This window comes from Sciurus carolinensis, chromosome 9 (genome assembly GCF_902686445.1).
Source record: "Sciurus carolinensis chromosome 9, mSciCar1.2, whole genome shotgun sequence".
Taxonomy (NCBI): domain Eukaryota; kingdom Metazoa; phylum Chordata; class Mammalia; order Rodentia; family Sciuridae; genus Sciurus; species Sciurus carolinensis.
In genome coordinates, this window is record NC_062221.1 from 56,736,162 (window position 1) to 56,756,711 (window position 20,550).

Consider the following 20,550-nt stretch of genomic DNA (forward strand, 5'->3'; position numbering starts at 1 on the left):
ATTTTTCAGTATCCTTTCTGGCCTTCAGAGAATTTGAATTTGTTTGATGGGACTCAAGAGACCATTTGGTTTGGCCTGTTGTTTTGGAGGTAAGTTAGCTTCATGGTAGGGTGACAAGGTCTAGAGCTGATGGCTGCAGCCGGCGCTCACAGGCCAGGGCTCTTTGCAGCTCAGCTAATAGCTTTTCTTTTTTGCCTCAGTTCATAGTGTCTTCCTCCCTTACTTTCCACCCACTTTTCTCAAAGTCCTCCACTTGAAACAACAAAAAGCAGGGGAAGATAACAAAATGAATAAAACTATTTGGGATGGGAGAGATATGCAATATACAGTAAGGCATATGCAAAGGGAATTTGACAATTCTTATTTGTCCTTCTGGTTAAAAGATCTAGAAGACGAGGAATTTGCCCTCTTTTAAAGGCAGGTACATACATTCAGCATAACCCCAGGCTCACTAGAATAGCCCCTGAATACTCCTAGCGATCCTGTTTCCTTCATCATTCTCCTCTTCATCAAGATTACAAAGGTAGAACCTCAGGGGTTACTCAAAGTAAGCAAAACTCCATTTCAAGTATTGTAGAAGAGGAACAAATTGCTCAACATGTTCTTTCTTCTCATAGAAAACCCAAACTTAGGGTTGAGAAGTAATTGATGTGAGAGTCTCTGAATCTTACAAACAAGGGGCTTCAGGTGATTTATGGCTCCATCATTTTCTAGTAATCACTCACTTTTACCAATTGCTCTAATAGATATCCTGTCTTTTCAATTGGACCTTCACGGGGACTCAGTTCTTTTCACTTAAAATTTTTCAGGGCCTCATACTTACTCTACGCACTGAAATTCAGCCATTAAGTGCACAATGAATGAATAGGAAACACAGAGGGAGAAAACAAACAAAAAATGGCATTGGAAGCAGAAATATCGTGGACAAAATCTTAGCTTTTGTATTTACCAGTTGGTGAACTTGGACAAGTTTTTTCTATGCTTTTTAATTTCCTCAAGACTCAGTTTCTTTATTAATAAAATGCAGATAAACCGCTTCTTTTACTGGGTGGGTTGTGAGGAATGGGATAATAATCACATCTATAATTACTGAGCTTGTTGAGTTAGTGCAAAACACAAGCAAAAAGAACCACTACATAACAGTAGGATTTTCTAACTTTTAATGCAATCTCCTTTTGTCTGACATGAAGATCTAGATTGGTGATCTGATGGATGAGTTGCTTTGGTTAACTGACCACTGTGGTGGGCACTACCATGCTAGTCCCTAAAAGCATTTAAGAGGCATTATAGTCAGCAGTGGGATGCATGCCAATTGCTTTTATTTATGATGCCTATTAGGACCATGAGGCCAGCCAGTATTTGGCCCTCAGGAAGAAACCTATGGCCCCATCCATGTCATTACTCCATAATGCGGCGGAATGACTGGACAGCTGGAGAAGCTGCACCCCAGTCAATGGGCTTCCGGTACTCCTTCTTGTCCAGGAGGTACTGTCTGCCACGGTAGTTGGGTAGCTCATAGAAAACCCAGACACCTTCCAGCACCTTACAGGAGTGGATCTCTCGCATGTGGAACTGCTCCATGATGGAAGGGCAGTCTTCAGTGGTTTCATACATCTGACCATTAAAATCCCCTTTCTCAAAGATCTGAATCTTATACTGGCCTCCGCTAGACTGAAAAAAACAAAAAGAAATCAACAGCCAGTTATGGAAATCATCAGCAGATCAGGAACTCAGAGAACAGCCTGGTTCAGCACCTAGATAGTCAGAACTCCCACCCTCCCTGAAGAAATGACCGAAATAGTTGACTTTCAATAAGAAAACATTTCTCTAAACACTTAAGAGGTAGTAAGTAATGGAAATAATAAGTATAATTCAGTTTTATGATGAATTGTCCCAAGGTTTTATTTAAAATTAGCAGCCAAGAGAAGTCAGTTGCCTGTGGAAAGGTAGGAAGACCTCAAGGGAAAAAAAAACCCAAAAAACAAAAAACAAACAAACAAACAAAAACAGGGAGGAGAGGGAGAAAGTGATCCAGATCCCCAGACTCACCAGATGAACAGCCCTGCAGGAGCTCAGGCGGTCATTGAGGCCCATCCAACGCTGGTATTCAGGGTACTCACCCTGAGGTAAGATGTACATGTGCCCAGCAAAGTTGGGCCTTTCGTACACAGCCCAGGTGCCTCCTTCCACTCTGATTGAGTTGCAGCGACTTAGGTATGAGTGGAAATCTGCACAGTCGCAATCACAGTCATAGCGACGGCCTTGAAAATTTTTGTCTTCATAAAAAGTAATCTGAAGTATAGGACAAATAAATAGAAGAACTGAGGAGCTGGGTGGCTTTATTCACAGATAAAATGAAAATTAAAATATCTTACCCACTTTAAAAATTCCTTTCTCCTCAATTCAGAGGAGATAGTATATATAGTTCTAACTTACCTCACGACATTTGGTTTCTGGCAGACAACTTTAGCTGTCAACAATAGGAATGTGTACTTTTGGAAGACTTAAAATGAAGCAAAAGACAAAACGGCTCTAACTTAAACCAGCAGTTTCTGACTCAAGTTCATGGCTTCTTCATGTTCCCATAGCTCTCTGTACTTATCACATTGTATTGTAGACTATCCACTTATATCTTCATCCTCCCACCAGACTCCTACCAGACTTCGTCCAAGGGAAAGAACCAAGGCTTACTTAACTTTGAGCTCCCTGTGCCCAGTACTTGACTGACAAGCCTTTTTCTCCTTGCCTCTAAGTTCCACACACAGAGATTCATGCTAAGTAATATGGAAGATGTACACAGAAACTTAATGAAAACACAGATTAACTTTCGAGAGTTTATTTTAGAAGACTATAGAGCAAACACACATTAAAATACACTACGCTATGTTGTACATTAGTTTCTTGCTAATGGGGTAGCTGTAAAGTAACAAGATGACAAGAGCACTCTTTGCTTCAAATTCTTACCAAATCTCTTCCACAGTGACTGGGGTAAGCCTCTCACAGCAAAGAGAAACATGCAGCCCTCGGAAACCAGAAATAAGGCAACTCAGCTCTAGGGCAGCTTCTCCACCACCAACATACCTTAGTCCAATCATCTCTCTGGGCTTCAGTTTTCCATTTGTCAAATAACATGACTAGAGAGACTGGAAGCCCTGGCTATAAAACAACTCAGTGTAATTCTGGCTGAAATAAAAGAGAAAAAGAGAACTCCCAAGAACACTTAGGGATTTATAAAGCAATTTCTGAAAAATCCTATAAAAACCACAAATGGACTGGAGTTTTTTCCTTCTTGCTCAATAATTCCAAATCTAAGATCAATGCTAAGTTAGAATTTGAATTGAATGCATGTGTCACTTATGAGTGGCTAATTTCCTGGAATTGTGCCGCCACCTTGTGGCTAATTTGCTTTAATGAACCCAAACGAGTAATTTCAGATAGATAGAGCCAGGTAGTTTTGAGTCATTAACAGAGGATTGAAAGTAGATGTTTTCCAGAAGCAAAGAGAGACAAACCTGTTAAAAAGAATAAAGGAGTGGGATAATGTGGCTTATTATAGGGACAATGAGTAGTTCAGTTAACTCTAGCACATATTGAATATGTGGTTAAATATTAGGGGAAAATGTCAGAAAAAAATGACACAAGAGCCATGCTAGACTCAATCTCCTCGAAACTCATGAGGAAGCCGAACATTAGTGGTTTGTGCCTGAAAATAGATGGTTGCTAGGAGCCCAGGGGGAGATGATGAAGACCAAGTGAAATGCAACTGCAATGGGAAGCTATCAAAAGAAACTTAAGATTTGGTGAGTAATTAGACAGAGAGAATGAAGGACAGGAAAAAAATGAATCGCAAAGGGCATAAAATATCCTCTTCCACCTGGGGTGTTTCTTTCTAGATAGAAACATATACCAACAATTATTTCCTTCTACCTTAGTCTTTCCCTTCCTTTCCCATTTCTTTCACTCTTTGTACTTCCTGTTCCCTAAAAAATTCCATTTCCCCCTTCTCATCTACTAGAAGAATCATCTCTTCTCACCCAATTTTTGTTTTTCTGCTCCCTTCTTCATCTTAGCACAGCAAACTTAAGAGATCGATGGTACCTCAGTTCATAGATGAAAAGAAAAAAATGCTGGCATCACTACTTACTAGCTCTGGGGCCTGGGACAGGGCATTGAACCTTTTCATAAAGATCTTCATTTGAAAAACAAGGTAACAATTTCTACTGCAGAGGGGTGTTCTCAGGGTTCAAAAGCAGTCTACAAAGCATTTGGTTTACTGCTTGATTCCTAATTGCCAATAAGCTTTTCTACAGTGGTACAAAGAAGTAACTTGCCTGAGGTCACTAGCTAGTTACAAGATAGCTGCATCAAGTTCAGTAATCCATGGTTCATTTTATTTTCCTCTACTGTCTTCCCACATGCACAGGTAGCTCTGTTCAACATGGTAGCATTACTCTTTGATGCTGAACAGGACTGATCCTGAGCCTGCGAGGTTTTTCCTACAACCTGTGGAGAGATCTTTAGAAAATCAGATAACTTCTATAAGAATGGATAGGTTCTAAACTCCCTAATTCATAAACTCAATTCACCTTGTTTCTGACCAACTATTCACCAAAACAGCAGCTTTGTAAGGAACATGCTAATGGGAAATGAAATTATCATGTTACTTTTTTCTCATACTTACTGCCCTATGCACATTTGTCTGACTGACACCAATATCTGAGAAGTAGAAATATACATGGTGTTCTATAAGGTCACCAGGCTGTTCTTCATCCCAGCTGACCAGTCAACTGACCAAAGGCCCAAAGTACTCATATTGTCATGGAATCATTACTGAGCTCCAAGACCAAGCTCTTCAGAGTCAGAGAATGTTAATACTGGGTATATTCAATTTCTATTTGTAAAAGAAACATGAAATTTACTCGTTTTATTGTTAGCTGAGAGGTTGTGACCCTTAAGCAAATTGTTTTATAGAAAACTAAGAAATGTGCAGAACATTTTCCTAAAATTTACTACAAGGTTTCTATCATTTTCAAAATTCTTTTGAAAACAGCTTACCAATCCAACAAAGAAGGAAATACATCTTTAGCATCTGAGAAAGAAAACATGCTTAATAAAATCTATTCTTTTGCCAAAGCCATAATTCCTTGATTAAATTGCTAGCAAGAGTGGGAAAGGGAGAAGCTATGAGAAACAGTAAGAAATAATTTACTATCTCCCTTGGACTAGCAAGCAAAAGTTACTTAAATAAATGAACAACCCAGCTTTGAGAAATAGGAGTTCATATTATTACCATTCTGGAAACCTTTGACATTCCAGAAAGTGAGGGATGTTTTCATCTTTGTAAGATGGTTATGTAACATCCATGGTCCATGGAAATCTAAGGACTTCAAATTCTTTGTTAGTAGGATGTGCATGGCACATTTTCAAGAACCTAAGAGCACTAAAGACAATCTTCTGTTTTTCCCCAAACCTTCTGGATGATAAGCATGATTTTTCTATTTGCCAAGTGGCAGGAAAAAAAAAAAAAAGATTAGCCACTAACCAATTATGGATCAAGTACTTTCTGATGATATACTGGGAAGTATAATATTGCCTCTGTAGTTTTCTTGCCAAATATGTTGTCTGAATCCAAACATGAGGAAATAATCAGACACATCTAGATGCAAGCCTTTTTCTATAATGTCTTGCTTAGACATTGAAAAATGTTAATGTCAAAAAACAACAACAAAAAAAGTAGAGGGATTGTACAAGATTAAATAGGTTAAAGAAAAAAAAAAACAAATGCAATATATGACCTTTATATCCAATGTCACACATTTGTGGGTGCAATTGGGAGAAATCTGAACAAAGTTTGAATAGTATATATATAAATATTATATATTTATATGCAGAAATATATGTATAAATATAATACAAGGTATTTTAAAGATGAATCTTGGGAACATGATATGATGTTTACACAGGAGACTGCCTTTGGTTTTAGGAGATACATGCCTAAATACTTAAGGCAAAAGTATAAAGAAGTTTGCTACTTATTTTCAAATGGTTTAATAAAAAAAGATCAATAAAATATGATAAAATGTTAATTGGAGACTACAAGGAAAGGACATACAAGTATTCAATGAACATTTCTCATTCTTTCAAGAGTCAATACATTTGAAAATTTTCCAAGCAAAAAGTTGGAGGAAAAAAATCAGGTACCAGACAATGGCTTTGCCTTAAGACTCAGTGAGTGGAAGAACTAAAGAGAATGTTATTCCCAAAGTGTTGCCTAAGAGATCACTTCCCAGTCCAGCAAATGTGAATCAAATATGTTAAAGGCAGTTTTCCTAATGTAAGCGAACCCTTTATTTGGTGAAAGGGTGAGAATAACTGCTTGAATGAAGGAAATACCTAGGATTTATTTCACCTGACTGGCCAATCCACCTTGGGCTTTTGGAACATTAACAGTTGAGGCTAAATTTTATAAAACAAAATTTTAATTGACTAAAAGTTTTCTACTCCACATAATTCTCATCAGCATGTTCTGTTCCTGTGGCTTCACAAAATTTAATTGCTGGAAGGCAGAAATCATGATATTTACTTGTTATTACCTGTACAGTATTCAACACAGAACTATATATAAAGAGAAACCCTTAATAAAGTGTTTGGTAATTGTTAGAATAGAAAAATAAAATAAGCGTTTCTTAATCTTCTCTCCCAGTCTAGTCCTTTAACCACTCTTATACTCACCTCTAGACAAAAACGCAAAAGTTCTTCTCCATGTTCTTTTTCAATGTATCATTAGGTGCACAGTGGGTAGGCTAAAAATCAGTATGACTTTTTTTACTTACCTTGGTTCCGGTTTTAGACATTTTTAGTGCATAGGTTGATTTCCCCAGTGCTGAAAGAAACCCAGGAAAGCTACAGAGAGTTAGAAGCACAGAGACATTTATACTGGGCTGGTTTCAAATCAAACATTTGCTTAGTCATGAGAATAGGATCCAAAAATTGAGTCAGTCATTTAGAGTCTATTGATGGTTTCTAGAAAAACAACTGGGATTATGAAATAAAGGAAAGCTTCAGTACCCCCTTTAATGCTTACCAAGCCCTGCTGCATTATAGACTTTGCTGAGTCAAGACACCAAAACCCAGCCAAAGTTTTAAATATTAAAAACAAAACGTCTCTCTTCCCTGGACAATTTGCTTTTTTCAGCAAGCAACCTCTTTGAAATTCCTTTCTTTTTTCCTCAACAAAGCTTGTGGAAGACTTGAGTCAAAACATCACTCTATTTCTGGACAAAAATGACACATTCTGAAGGTAATAACACTTACATGACAACTAAAGGCAGTGCATGGCTTTGTGTTTGGAAAACAATCATCACAAAGAACATTTTTGGGACATTTATAAAAAATTTTAATATGGACTGCATATTAGATATTCTGCTGTACCAATGTTTAACTTTTTAAGTTGGTGGTATGACTAAGTAAGAAATTCATGCTTATGTATTTAGGAGTAAAGGTTTAATATGTCCAGAACCTATACACAAATTAAGCCAAGAAAACAATACTGTATAGAGGGTGGTAAAGTGAATGTGGCAAAATGTTAACAATTTGTGAACCTACACAGGGTATATCAGAGTTCATGGACCTATTCTTGCAACTGTTCTTTAATTTTGAAAATTTTTTTAAAATCACAAATTACAAAGAGTTCTAATTCATAAGAAGCATGACACACTATACAGAAAGACAGAAAACTACTATGGAATTCTGGAACTTGCCACCTGCTAGTTAGTCTTTCTTTGCCCACAAGATTATCTTTGAACCTGTTCAGAGAACATTTTTTTTGGCCCTCAACACATCTCTGACTTTAGGCACGAGATTACATCTTATATAAACTCAAAAGAAATAACAGATCATCCTTTCTCCATTTTAATTTTTCTGTACTACTATATTCTTCTTAAAAGTTCAAATTTCCCATCTTTCTCCAACAAATGACTTTGTAAATGGCATACCCATAAGATATATTACGATCAATTCAGAAAATAACAAAAGTGCTTATGTGAAACCTACTGAGAAACAAAATTAAGTTATATGCTTAGTTTCCCGAATTTTATAAAATAGAAGGAAATATATGATTGATATTATTAATGTTATTAACAAACAATTTGCCAACACCCTTTATTACTCCAGTATTTCTTTATTTGGTAATGCTCTGCTTGCTTGAATTTCATCTTAAAATAAAAACTCTCAAAACTTCAATTAGAATTAACAACATTGTGAAGGTTAGTTTTCACTTCACAAATATAAGCAGCCATTTTTTGATGCAATTACTAATTAAAGGGTCAGTGAGCATATAAAATAATGTTTATCAATAATCAGATTCATTTCATCAATTGGAAATTGTTTTCCCAATCAAATGTGAATTGTACGTCCACAGATCACAGAATGACAATGAAAACTTTTTGTAAAATCAAAAGTAAAGCTTTATCTTTTTAACAAAAGGATAAAATTACTTTTTAGCTTGTTTATTGAAAATTTGAAGCAGAAAATGAAAAATAAAGATTTGTACACAAGTTCATTAAGTTTCATACTTTAAGGACTAAAATATATTTGTATAAAACTATGTTTTATTTATACAACAATCATACTTTATTTCCAATTATTTTTTAAAAGAATAGTAATCACATTTTAGTTATAAAGAACTATTAAAAAAAATCTTTTAACTTTAGAAAGGATCGAACCCTTTCATCATACAAATTAAAATATGAAATCACTTGCAAATCTATGACCACTTAAATATTAACACACACACACACACACACACACACAAAAGGAGACTGCCTTCATCAACACGTTGCCATCACAAACATGAGTCTTCTGATGTTCTATAAACCATATGTTTACATGAAAGTTCAGAAATTTAGCATGAAAGTTCAGAAATTTAGCTAAGATTCAACCTAAACAGTAATAATTAAGTATGAATGGAAATCAAGGAAAAGTCTTAAAAAGGGGAAAAAAAAATCCTCAAAGTCTCTTCAGCAGCAACAGTGTTGTCCCAATTTTGTTTTAAGATGGGAACCATCCTCCATTCATCCTTACATTTCCAGGGCCCTGAAGATAACAAAATAAAAATTCATATTAATTATTTAATTTTCTATTGCCTTCATGCAAATAAGAAAACCCTTATTTACAAAATCACATAAGCTATAATGATCAGATGATAATTTAGAGTGATAAAAAGTTTATAAAGTTAGCCATATTCCTTTTTTGTGTCACATTACTTCATAATATCTTCTATATGTAACTCCACAAAAAGTGGCAGACTGTGAGATAGGTTTAAACTAAAACTTTTACCCTGTTATGGTTTCCATTTCTTTTACATACTCTCCATCAGATTTCTAATTCTTAATCTCAGCATTTATTAACTAAAAATATTAACTCTTTCTTTAAAAATGTAATACACCTTAAAAATGTAAACACTATATAGAGTAAATAGCAAAGTATATCTTTCATAGCTTTGAAAAATTATAGTTCCTTAAAAAAGTTAAGTATATGTCCTTGCAATCCACTCCTAGGTATATGCCCATGTGAAACGAAAACATACGTCTACCCCAGGAATTAGACCAGAAACTAGGTAACTCATAGAAACGTAAGGTCAACACTCCAACATACAGGCACAGGCATCAACTTTCTCGATAGGATCCCTAAATGTCAGGAAATAATGCCAAGAGTTGATAAATGGGATGGCCTCAAACAGCAAGGAAATAATTAAGAATGTAAAAAACTTATAGAATGGAAGAAAATCTTTGCTAGCTCCTCTTCTAGTAAGAGGATTAATATGAGAATATATTAAAAAAATCAAATTTAATACCAAAAAGAAAAACTAAAAATCAATAACCCAATTAATAAATAGGCAAATGAACTACACAGCTGAACAGACACTTCTCAAAAGAAAAAACACAAATTGCCAATGAATACATGAAAAAATGTTCAATATCATAAGCAATTAGGAAATGCATATCAACACTACCCTGAGATTTCATTTCACTCTAGTCAGAATGGCAGTCATCAAGAATACAGACAACAGTAAATGGAGAAGAGGATATGGAGAAAAAGGAACACTGAACACTGATGGTGGGCTGTAAATTAGTATAACCTCTATGGGTATCAGTATGGAAGTTCCTTCCTCAAAAGACTAGGAATGGGCCAGAAACAGTGTCGCAGCACCTATAATCCCAGCAGCTCAGGAGGCCAAGGCAGGAGGATTCCAAGTTCAAAGTCAGCCTCAGCAATTTAACAAGGCCCTAGGAAACTTAGCAAGATCCCCTCTCAAAAACAAACAAACAAAAAAATGGTGGGGATGTGGCTCAGTGGTTAAGCACCCCTGGGTTCTAAACCTAGTACCAATAAAAAAGAAAAAAGAAAAAAGAAAAAAAAGATGACAACTAGGAATAGAACCACCGTATGACCCAGCTTAACCACTCCTTGGTACTCATCCTAAAGAATTAAAGTCATCATACTCTAGTGATACATGCATACCAATGTTTATAGCAGTACAATTCACAACAGCATAACTATGAAACCTGGTGTCCATCAATGGATGGATAAAAAAATATATACACAATGGAGTTCTATTCAGCTATAAAAAATGAGATCATGTCAAACTCAGAAGGTCCCATGTTTTATCTCATGTGGAAGCTAAAAAGGAAAAAAGAAAAGATAGTTGAGGGTAGGATATCATGAAAATCAAAGGGAGATCAGTGAAGGACCAAGGGATGAGTGGTGGGGAGGAAAAGGAGAAACACTGGAGAATGATACTATGAAATTATATTGTTATATTGTGTCCATGTATGAATATGTAACAACAAATCCCTCCATTATGTACAATTATAATGCACCAATAAAAATATATGGAAAAAATGTCTCTACAAACACTTGTATGCTAATGTACATAACAGCATTATTCACAACAGCCAAAAAATACAAACAACCCAAATGTTCATCAACTGATGAATGGATAAAGAATGGTATATTCACACAATGAAATAATATCCAGCTATAAAAAGGAACAAAGTATTAAAAATGCTATAACATGGATGGACCTTGAAAACATTATGGTAAATGAAAGCAGTCAGACATATTATTATGATTCTACTTTTATGAAATGTTCAGAATAGACCAAGTAGATGACTAGTTGCCAGGGACTGGATATAAGAGTAGATATAAAGGGTTGGAGGAATGGGGAGTGACTGCCAATGTGTACGGATTTATTTCAGAGGTTATGAAAATATTTTGAATTTCTAAATGATTAAAGCTGCACAAAATTGTGAATATATCAAAAGCCACTGAATTCTTTATTTTAAAATGTGGAATTTTTGTTAAGTGAATTACATCTCAATAAAAGAAGTTTTTCCTCTCTTATACACCCAGTCTTATTCCTCAAAAACAAAACACTGTTTATAATGTCTTTATATCCTTTCAGAAAAATTTTAGGCACATAATGAACGTATGTATGATAATCCCACTCTATTTTCAAACACAGGAGGTAATAATTTAATTTTCCACCTGAGTTTAGAGATCATTCAGTATCCACACAAATATATTTCATTCTTTTCATTCTTTTTAAAGATGCATTCCATACTACGGATGAATCAGTTCAATAGGCATCAGCTCTCTTCTGAGAAACATTGGGGCTATTTCCATGTTACAGCTATTTCAAACAATGCTGCAATGAACATATTTTTTTAAAAAGACCTTTACAGGATAACAAAATTCATTACAGGAAAGAGTAAATTCAAGAGATCTACTGTACAACACTATAAGTTGTTAATAGCAATATATTGTATTGTTTTTTTTTTTTGTACCAGGGATTGAACTCAGGGGCACTTTACCACTAAGCCACATCCCCAGTCCTATATTTTTGTATTTTAGAGACAGGGTCTCACTGAGTTGCTTAGTGCTTCACTTTTGCTGAGGTGGCTTTGAACTCCTGATCCTCCTGTCTTAGCCTTCAGAGCCACTGGAATCGCATGGCGATATATTGTATTCTTGAGAATGCAAAAAGGGTAGGTTTTAAGTGTTCTCACTACAAATATAACAACTTATGTGAGGTAATATGTATGTTAATCAGATTTATTTAGCAATTCCAATATGTATATATTTCAAAACATGTGTACATAATAAATACAATCTTGTCAATTTAAAAAAGTACATAAAATAAAAAAATTAAATATATCTACAAGCTAAATTCCAAGAAGTGAAATCACTAAATCGAAGAATATTTGTAATTTTTAATTTTGATTTTGTTGAACTGCCAAGCAAAGTGCCAAGACTCAAAAAGTTTCAAACTTTGGCATTGAGTTTCCGATTTTCACGATTAGTAAACACAAATAGTAAAGTCTATGCAAATATTCCAAAACCTAAAATCTGAAATACTTCTAATCCTAAACATTTCAGAATAAAGGATATTTAACCTATATGCCATATTTATTTTTAAATGAGTATCTTTGTCTCTCTATTTTTCTATGAGCTGCCTGTTCCTTTGTTTTCCTGTTGTCAGCCTTTAAAAACACTTTAAAGTAACAAAGTAAACTAATTTCTATCTAAAAACATCATATATTTGGATTAAATAACTTCCAGCAAATTTGTCTGTAACCATGTTCTTTTCTGTTTCACCTATACTCATCTAGTGTTCAGTAATCAAACATTCATATCGATTATTACCTCTCATGTGCCATTAATAAAGACTGACTAATTTATTAATTGATTCGTGGAGGAGAGGTGGGAAAGCAGAGATAAAGAAGAAAGGAGGAAATCAAACTTAAAACTATGTATGAAGGAAAATAGAATCTTTGGATAGTGCAAATTATGTCAAGCATATGGCAAAAAAGACAAAATTTGGTTATTATATCTGCTAAAATTCTATGGGTTCCACTTTAATATTCTGGTTTTCTCACTATAAAATATCATAAATATGTAAAGGTCTATGTATGCTGTTGGGAGTGGTGGGGAAAAATTGGCAAGGGTTAGTAACATAATATTCTGTGCATTTTTTATACACTTGCAAGATTTCTCCATATGAATTTGTTTTAAGCAGCCTGCATTATAAATGCCTACCAGTGATTAGATATAGGAACTCTATCCTGCTGCTTGTTTGGAGCCTGCTGCAGGGGGTACAAGGCTGTCCAGCTGTTGGCGATGTCCTGTATTAATCAACCACTCATAAAACTTGTTCTCCACAAGTACCTGGAACTGCTTCCTTTGATCCCTAAAATTGTAATTGACAGTAAAAATAATGTTAGAACACTAATTCACATGATTTTATTCCAAGTGATTAAAAACTTTAACGGGATCATGTTAAATGACTATTTCAAGTTATCTTACTCTGTTCCCAGTACATTAGACCACCACCACCAGCAGTGGGGATTGGTCAGATACAATATCCTCTTTGTCATGACTTATTCATTGTCAGATACTCATTCAAGACCAAGTGAATGCTGGGTAGTGTTTCAACTGATGTGAATAAACCTAAAAATAAAAGGGAAGAGATAAGTTCTGTTTGGGCAGGCTAATGGTAAATGACTCCAGAGAGCAACATGCACATTGTGATCTAGATCATATACATTCTAGTAGAGAAGACAGATAAGAAGTAAAATAAAGGTATGATATAAAGTTAAATTCCTTGCAGACAAGTAGAGCAAAGTAGGAGAATGGAGAGAATTGGGAATGCTATTTTAGAAAAAGGACAGAAGAGGCCTCTCTAAGATAATACTGGAGCAGAGGTCTGAGTGAAGTTATGGAAGAAGCAAAATGATTTATCTGGAAAGAACTGCCAGGCATGAGAAAGAGAAATGATAAAGCCTTTAAAGTAAGAAAAAATATAACAAGTTCAAGATAAAAGAGAGGCCAGGAGGCAGCTTAGCATTATCAGCTAGGTCTTGGTGCAGCTAATATCTGGCATGGCTGTCATGGTTTTCTCTTGATCTCAAAACAATTCAACAGACCACCACAGAAGATAAGGTCTCCTGGGATGGTGAAAGACCAAGGCAAATACAAGAATATTCCATAATCATATCTCAGTTCAGAGGAAAATATAAATCTTATAGTCCAAACCACAGAAAATACCAAACAATACCCTTTTCTGAATGATTTTGACTGCTGTTTCTTTATAATTAAGAGTTTCAGGTCCACTTCATTTTCCCCCACCTGGAGACAAAAATCATTAAGCCACCAATCATAGAATTACTTTCACTTTCAGGTGGCATCCAACCCCTCTTTCCTAGAACTGTCCCAGAAATCACCTAATACAAACCAAAATCCAATCATAAGTTCTTTTTAATACCTTCTTACTGAGATGACAGTTTTCGTCCTCCTTGGACTGTTACTACAATTTACCCTGGATGGACAAATTTGTTCCTGCTGCTCTTTGGCAAGAGAGCAATGACTAAATAATAGCAAGAAGATTTTCATGAGGTGAATGAGGCAAAGAATGGCAGGAAACGACCAAAACTAATCAATTATGTGGCATATTTTACATGATTTCTTTAATTCATATAAATATCTGTCAACTAAGTGTACCTAAAAAAAGAGGGTAACGGCTTTAGACTGTATTCCAAGTAGGGCGGTATATACATAATATAATAACTATGCCATCTAATATAATAAACATATTACAAAAAATAAGATATTTAGGGTAATTTCTCCCTAATAGTACAAAGCAAATAACCCCCAAATGAAAGATAGTATTTTACATTGAGTACATTAAGTTCCTTTTAAAAAAAAAAAAACACTATACTAATTTTTTACATTTTCCATATATTAAGAAAAACTGATGAAAACAGGCATTAGTCTGTGGACCAGCAATAGGGAGACTCTTGGAGATTCTGACTAAGTCTTTGGTGTGGTAGAGCCAGAGAAATCTGTATTTTTAACACTCCTTAGAGAATTCTGATGTACATCCAAATTTAAGAGCCATTAGCATAACAACTAAAACTAACCACTTAAGTATTCAATTATATACCATATTTTACATGATTTTTTTAATTCATATAAATATCTGTCAACTAAACTTACCTTAAAAAAAAAAAAAAAAGGAAACTAATACTTGAACATCTGTTCATTCCCACCCCAACAATAAAATACTGACCAGAAATGCAAGTCTTAACAAAAGACACATTATATTTACTAATTACTTTGGCTCAGCTATAAGAAGGTGAAGATTAATTTTCCCCCATGGGGTTTCAAAGAAAATACAATTACTTCTAGAAAACACTCACTTTGTCAAACGAGCCTCCTTCACAGTTTTTTGCCAGATCTGTATCTTCTGTTCTCTTTGACCCAGGGCTTTCTGATAAGCAGATGGAAGACCCCCAGGTATCTCTGTTGTGTCCCCTTCCATTTCAAAGGGAATAATAAATATATAGAATTCAGAAGGTGGTAAGAGCTGGAACACACTTGTGTCACTGTTTTCTCTACACACAACCATTGGATTATTCCAATAATTAGGCACTGTAGCAAGGCCTGTCCTGGCCATATGGTCCTCTAGCATTGGGTAGTGGGTATGAAAAGGGGCAAAAGTTACTCTCTGATTCCCAGAGAGAATAAGTGGGCGTGTAGGTGTCAGAATGTGAAAGATGCAACCTGTCGTTGAAGAGATGGACAAACGATGGCATATAGTAATGACTTTAACGTTGTCACAGCTGTGGAGGTGAAGAGCAGTCTCTACAGGGCCCAAGACAAAGGTGCTATTCCTGCACTTCTCAATTGTTACAGATCTGGGGAAAAAAAAAAAAGAGGTAAATTCCTCTGAAAAAGATACAGAGGTTACCTAAAATAATATTCTCTGATGGCAAGAAAAAAAAATTCATCCTAGTCCAAAGAAAACGCCAAATTATCAAAACACTAAGAAGACTGTACTTACCGTAAGGGAGAGAGAAGATAAATAAAAGATTCGTTGCAGCGATGAATCTTGACATGTGCCCCCACAAGAGTATCTGAGCTCTTGGCCAATGTCTGCTTGTAAACCTGGCTCATCACTACCATGCGGTGCATTCTAGGGGCTATGTGAGTATTACAAGCAATCTTAGCTCTTTTGGTCGTACCTTCAACTATTTAAGAAAACAAATGAGAGTTTCAAACCAAGGAAAAACAACCAACTATATGAGGTTATACATATCTATATGTACATATATCCTAAGACACGTGTAGGGGAAAAATATTAGAGCTGGGCACTGGCTGAAGAGGTGTTTGCTACATTAATCTCTATTCTGTAGATTTGTGATCTTTCATGATTTGTTAACAAAAAAATTTAAAACCAATAATCCACTCAAAGATTGCCAAAAGATTTAAAATTTTTTTTTCATGTCTACCTTTCAAGTTATGTGCCTAAGGTCACATGGTTAGAAAGTGGCAGAGTTGACCCCACTCAAATATCTCCTGCCATAAGCCTTTATCATCCCAACCATCATCTGTATAAAATGTCCTAATATTAATTCTCCTAACTTACTCCTAATGTTAATTCTTCTAATTCACTTAACAGTAACGTTAATTCCATGAATTCTACGTGAGTTCATGTCTTCCAAGGTCATTGCTACCTTAGAACACATCTTCCCATTATACACAGGGTCTTGCACAAACTAATGCAAAACATCTATGCAAGTTGCCCTCCTGACACAATTCCGATACTATGTGACTGGCTTCTCAGACTGTACTTTCCTGTGAGTCATTGAGAAACCCCATAAATAATACTGGCCAAATGTGGAGAAGTTAGATAAATACACCATTATTTTTTAAAATCAATTAGTAATTTTGAATTACATAGCTGACATATAAATATTAGGTGGTTAATGTAGAAAAATAATAGTAAAAGAAAATAAAAATCATTGGGAATCTATCACTTAATATTTTAGTAAAATCCTACGAGGTTGGATAGTTTTTCTTTTTTCCCTATTAGTGCCTACTCTAACAAAGTTCAAAAACTTGCTTAAATCTGCCTGGAACATGAAGAATTAATTATCTTCTATGTATTTATGGGAGCTTTCCACATCTAAAAGTTTTTGACCTCATACTAAAGCAGTAGCTTGCTTGAATATGGTTATTTTTGGCTTGTCTTTTTGCTCCAGATTCTATAGCTGGTGGTCAACCATTTTCTATTAAGAGTTATAAAAATCTGATACAAAATTGGTATATGTATGATTTTTTTAACATTGGCATGGAAGCTTTTGGTTTTTTTTTTTTTTTTTTTTTCTTTTTCTTTTTGGTACTGGGGATTGAACCCACGGTCTTGTAAGTTGCTGAGGCTGCCCAGGAACTTGTGATCCTCCTGCCCTAGCCTCTCAAGTCTCTGGGATTACAGGCATGTGTTACCACACACTAGATGGAAGTTATTTTTGCCTTTTATCTTTGAAATTAGAGATATGAGGAAGTATATTCTAATGCAATTTTTCTTTTTCTTTAATTTTGCCTGCCCTTGCCTATGGAAATGTATGCCCAGTCCCTCTTCTCTTAAAACTTACACATGGGCCCAGGAGTCAACACCTGAACCTACTCATTGAGCCATTGCTGGACTATCAGTAATAGAAACCTGATGCAAACAACATCAGATTCTTTCTACTGTAAACTTAAATTTCCAATTTAGAAACATCTACTCTGCTGGTGTCTATGTAGCTAAAACAGATCTCGTCTCTACACTAACTCTAAGGTGGTTACTATGGGATGATCAAATTCTGCTGTTATAAAAAAAAAATAAGAGAGTCACAAGCAAATGAGCATATGAGACTGAGGGGAAGAGAGATGTGGAGAAAAACATAACAAAAAGAGGACTAACTACAGTTGGAGTTTCGGCTAACTAACCAAATGGGCCTTGACGAAGAAATCAATGGAGACTACTACTCCCTTGAGAGAGAAAACTATATACAAAAGACAGATGTTCCCCTTTTCTCTTTTATAGTAGCAGTTATTTTTAATTTTTAGATCCTCTACAAAAGGTGTGTGGTCATTAACACACTAGAAAACTAGGTTCCTTAACTTGTTATTTAATATCAACTGAAACATTAAAATACCTTGGTGAGCCCAAGCCAATTTTTTTCCTGACTTGAGGCAAGCGGATGTACCAAATGGATTCCCAGTTAAACAGGCTCTCAACCAGGCTTCTAGCTTGTAGAAAGAGAAAGTCTTGGAGATCTTTGAGAAGCCACTCTCTGCATGCAGGGGTTGCCACAATGCAAGTTCATGAAGTGGATAGATCTTCCTGGTTGTACTCACTGTGCCTTCAATAAGAAAGCTGAGCGCCACAACAGCTTCTCGAGAGACTAGACTAGTATGAGTTGAATGAAACGATGTAGTGAGTTGCTCTGGATCTAAAAGCAACTCAAGGAGATCTGACAGATGATCAGAGACAAAAGCTTGGTGACTATAATCATTCCAGTTCTAAAAAAAAATAAAATAAAAATAAAATCAAAAGCATTCTTAATAAAACTAAGAGACTCTGCAAGATCTGAAGTTTTTATATTTTAGTTATTTTACATTCATATTTTGCCTCATTCTCCCCCCAGAAATTTTGATGGTTAAATATAGCAACTTTTTTGCATGTATATGGCAGATATAAATAGACTGTCCCTTCACATTAACTAATTCAAAAGCAATAAGATGCTGGACATGTTGATACCTTCCTATAATCCTCAGCTACTCAGAAGGCTGAGGCAGGAAGAATATCACTCTGGGGTCAATCTAGGCAACTTAGCAAGACCCTATCTCAAAATAAAATAAAAGGGTTGGGGATATAACTCAGTGGTAGAGTGCTTGCCTAGTATGCACAAGAACCTAGGTTCAATTTCCATCACTGCAAAACAAATGAAAAACAAAAGCAATACAAGCTGAGTATCCCTTATATAGAATAGGTGAAATGAGATATATTTCAGACCTGAGATTTTTTTGAATTTTGGAAAATGTGTTTATATATAAAATGAGACATCTTGTGGATAATACCAAGAAATTCATTTACACACATAGGGTGAAGGTGATTTTATATAATATTTTTAGTATGTCTGTATTTTGACTATGATCTGACTCTTGAAGTCAGGTGTAAAATTTTCTATTTCAGGTATCATATTGTTCAAAAAGTTTCAAATTTTGGAGTATTTTGCATTTCTAATTTTTAGTGAGGGAAATTTCTAATTTTCAACCTTACTAATAAATCCCTCTCAGTGTGTGCTAAGTATTAAGTGTTATATATGCTTCAACATATTAAATTCTAATAATAATTCTAAAATAGACACCATTATCACAACTATTTTACAAATGAAAAAATGGAGATATAAAAAGGTTTAAGATATTCTCCCAAAGTCACACAGCTAGTAAAGTATTTTTAAAGTTTCAGGTTAAACTTAAAAATAATCACCAAGGACATGACTTTCTCTAATAATGTAAGGAATTTCAAATTATACTGAGTGAAAAGATCAGCAACTAGAGTTAGGAGAATCTGCAACTTTGGGAATAAGCTTTGAGTTAGCAGATGTCCCAGTGATTTGGCTTAGTCATTTGACAGATATTTTTTGAGCATCTCTTAATTGGTTTGAGCAATATTAAAGGATGAATACGTAAATGTAAACTGAATAAACTCAATAGTCTGTGTGGTAAGAAGACAATGCAAATAAATAATCACCACACGGTGAGATAAGACCTATATAGTGATTTCTAAAGATATTCTCTGAGCATGAGAGAAACAACTAACTCTACCTGGGAAAAAAAATCAAGGTGGAGTATTGCTTGAAGGATTCTTGAATGATGCTGGTGGTCAGGCAAACAGATAAGGGGAAAAAAAAAAGGCATTCTAGGCATAGGTAACAGCACATGCAAAGATTCCAATGACTGAAAATACCACTTTGTTCAGAAAATTGGAAGTGCTGGGTGGGATACAGAAAGCACTTGCGGAAAAGTGGCAGCTGGATCATAGGCAGAGACCAATCATGAAAGGCCTTGTACAAAATATTAAAACATCTGGACTTTATTTTGTGTGACAGGGACTTTCCAATTATTTTGTAAATAACTACACTTGTTTTTCTTTTAAGTAAATTCTTGTTAGTTTCACAAAGAAAAAAAGATCAAAGCAGTTTCAACCTGATTCCTTCTTCTTGCTGCATTCCCCTCCCTCAAAGTAAACCCTGAGGTGGTTCCATGGAGTTCAACATGAAAACAACAATGACAATGAGAATTCACTGATGGGAGTTCAGAGACAGCAGATGAATATAATGCACCTGCATTTTTACAAAGTCTAGTATGGCAGACTAAAAGCAGGGTGACCAGTTAGAACCTAATGATGTAAGTCAAGCCAAAAAGGAAAAAAGTCAGAGCTGGTATGGTGGGGTATGCATATAATCTCAGTGACTCAAGAGGCTGAGGCAGGAGGATTCCAAGTTCAAAGCAAGCCTCAGCAACTTTAGACCTTCTCAAAATGAAAAGTAAAAATGGTTGGGGATGCGGTTCAGTGGTTAAGAGCCCAGGGTTCAATCCCTAGTACCAAAAGAAAGAAAGCAAGCAAGAAAGAAAAGTCAGATAAAAGGAAGAAAAGGA

The 20,550-nt window shown here is 35.2% G+C and overlaps 2 protein-coding genes across 8 annotated transcripts in view; both read right to left on the reverse strand.

Moving 5' to 3' along the window:
• Positions 1 to 1,185: 1,185 nt before the first annotated feature.
• On the reverse strand, positions 1,186 to 5,728 carry Crygs (crystallin gamma S). The gene is made up of 2 exons (XM_047563460.1): positions 2,050 to 5,728; positions 1,186 to 1,671 (listed from the first exon to the last, which is right to left on the reverse strand). The coding sequence occupies exons 1-2, from the start codon at positions 2,137 to 2,139 to the stop codon at positions 1,399 to 1,401; spliced, it is 363 nt and encodes a 120-aa protein (XP_047419416.1). The 5' UTR covers positions 2,140 to 5,728; the 3' UTR covers positions 1,186 to 1,398.
• A 1,412-nt stretch (positions 5,729 to 7,140) lies between these two features.
• Tbccd1 (TBCC domain containing 1) overlaps positions 7,141 to 20,550 on the reverse strand; it is a 29,239-nt gene continuing 15,829 nt past the window's right edge. For 4 of the 7 annotated variants that reach the window (XM_047563452.1, XM_047563456.1, XM_047563455.1 and 1 more), the window contains exons 4-8: positions 18,042 to 18,408; positions 15,902 to 16,088; positions 15,258 to 15,755; positions 13,099 to 13,249; positions 7,144 to 9,093 (exon numbers count right to left, since the gene is read on the reverse strand). In XM_047563452.1, coding sequence (XP_047419408.1) covers positions 13,120 to 13,249; positions 15,258 to 15,755; positions 15,902 to 16,088; positions 18,042 to 18,408 — 1,182 coding nt within the window. In that variant the 3' untranslated portion in view covers positions 7,144 to 9,093; positions 13,099 to 13,119. Of the gene's footprint in view, positions 9,094 to 13,098; positions 13,250 to 15,257; positions 15,756 to 15,901; positions 16,089 to 18,041; positions 18,409 to 20,550 lie in introns of all 7 variants that reach the window. The other 3 variants (XM_047563451.1, XM_047563457.1, XM_047563454.1) reach the window with 2 other exon arrangements.

Bases quoted from the DNA above. Each gene is read 5' to 3' on its own strand.
- Crygs (XM_047563460.1), bottom strand. From the start codon at position 2,139: ATGTACATCTTACCTCAGGGTGAGTACCCTGAATACCAGCGTTGGATG. The intron at 1,672-2,049 runs GTGAGTCTGGGG...TGTTTTTTTCAG, and splicing joins CCTGCAGGGCTGTTCATCTG to TCTAGCGGAGGCCAGTATAA.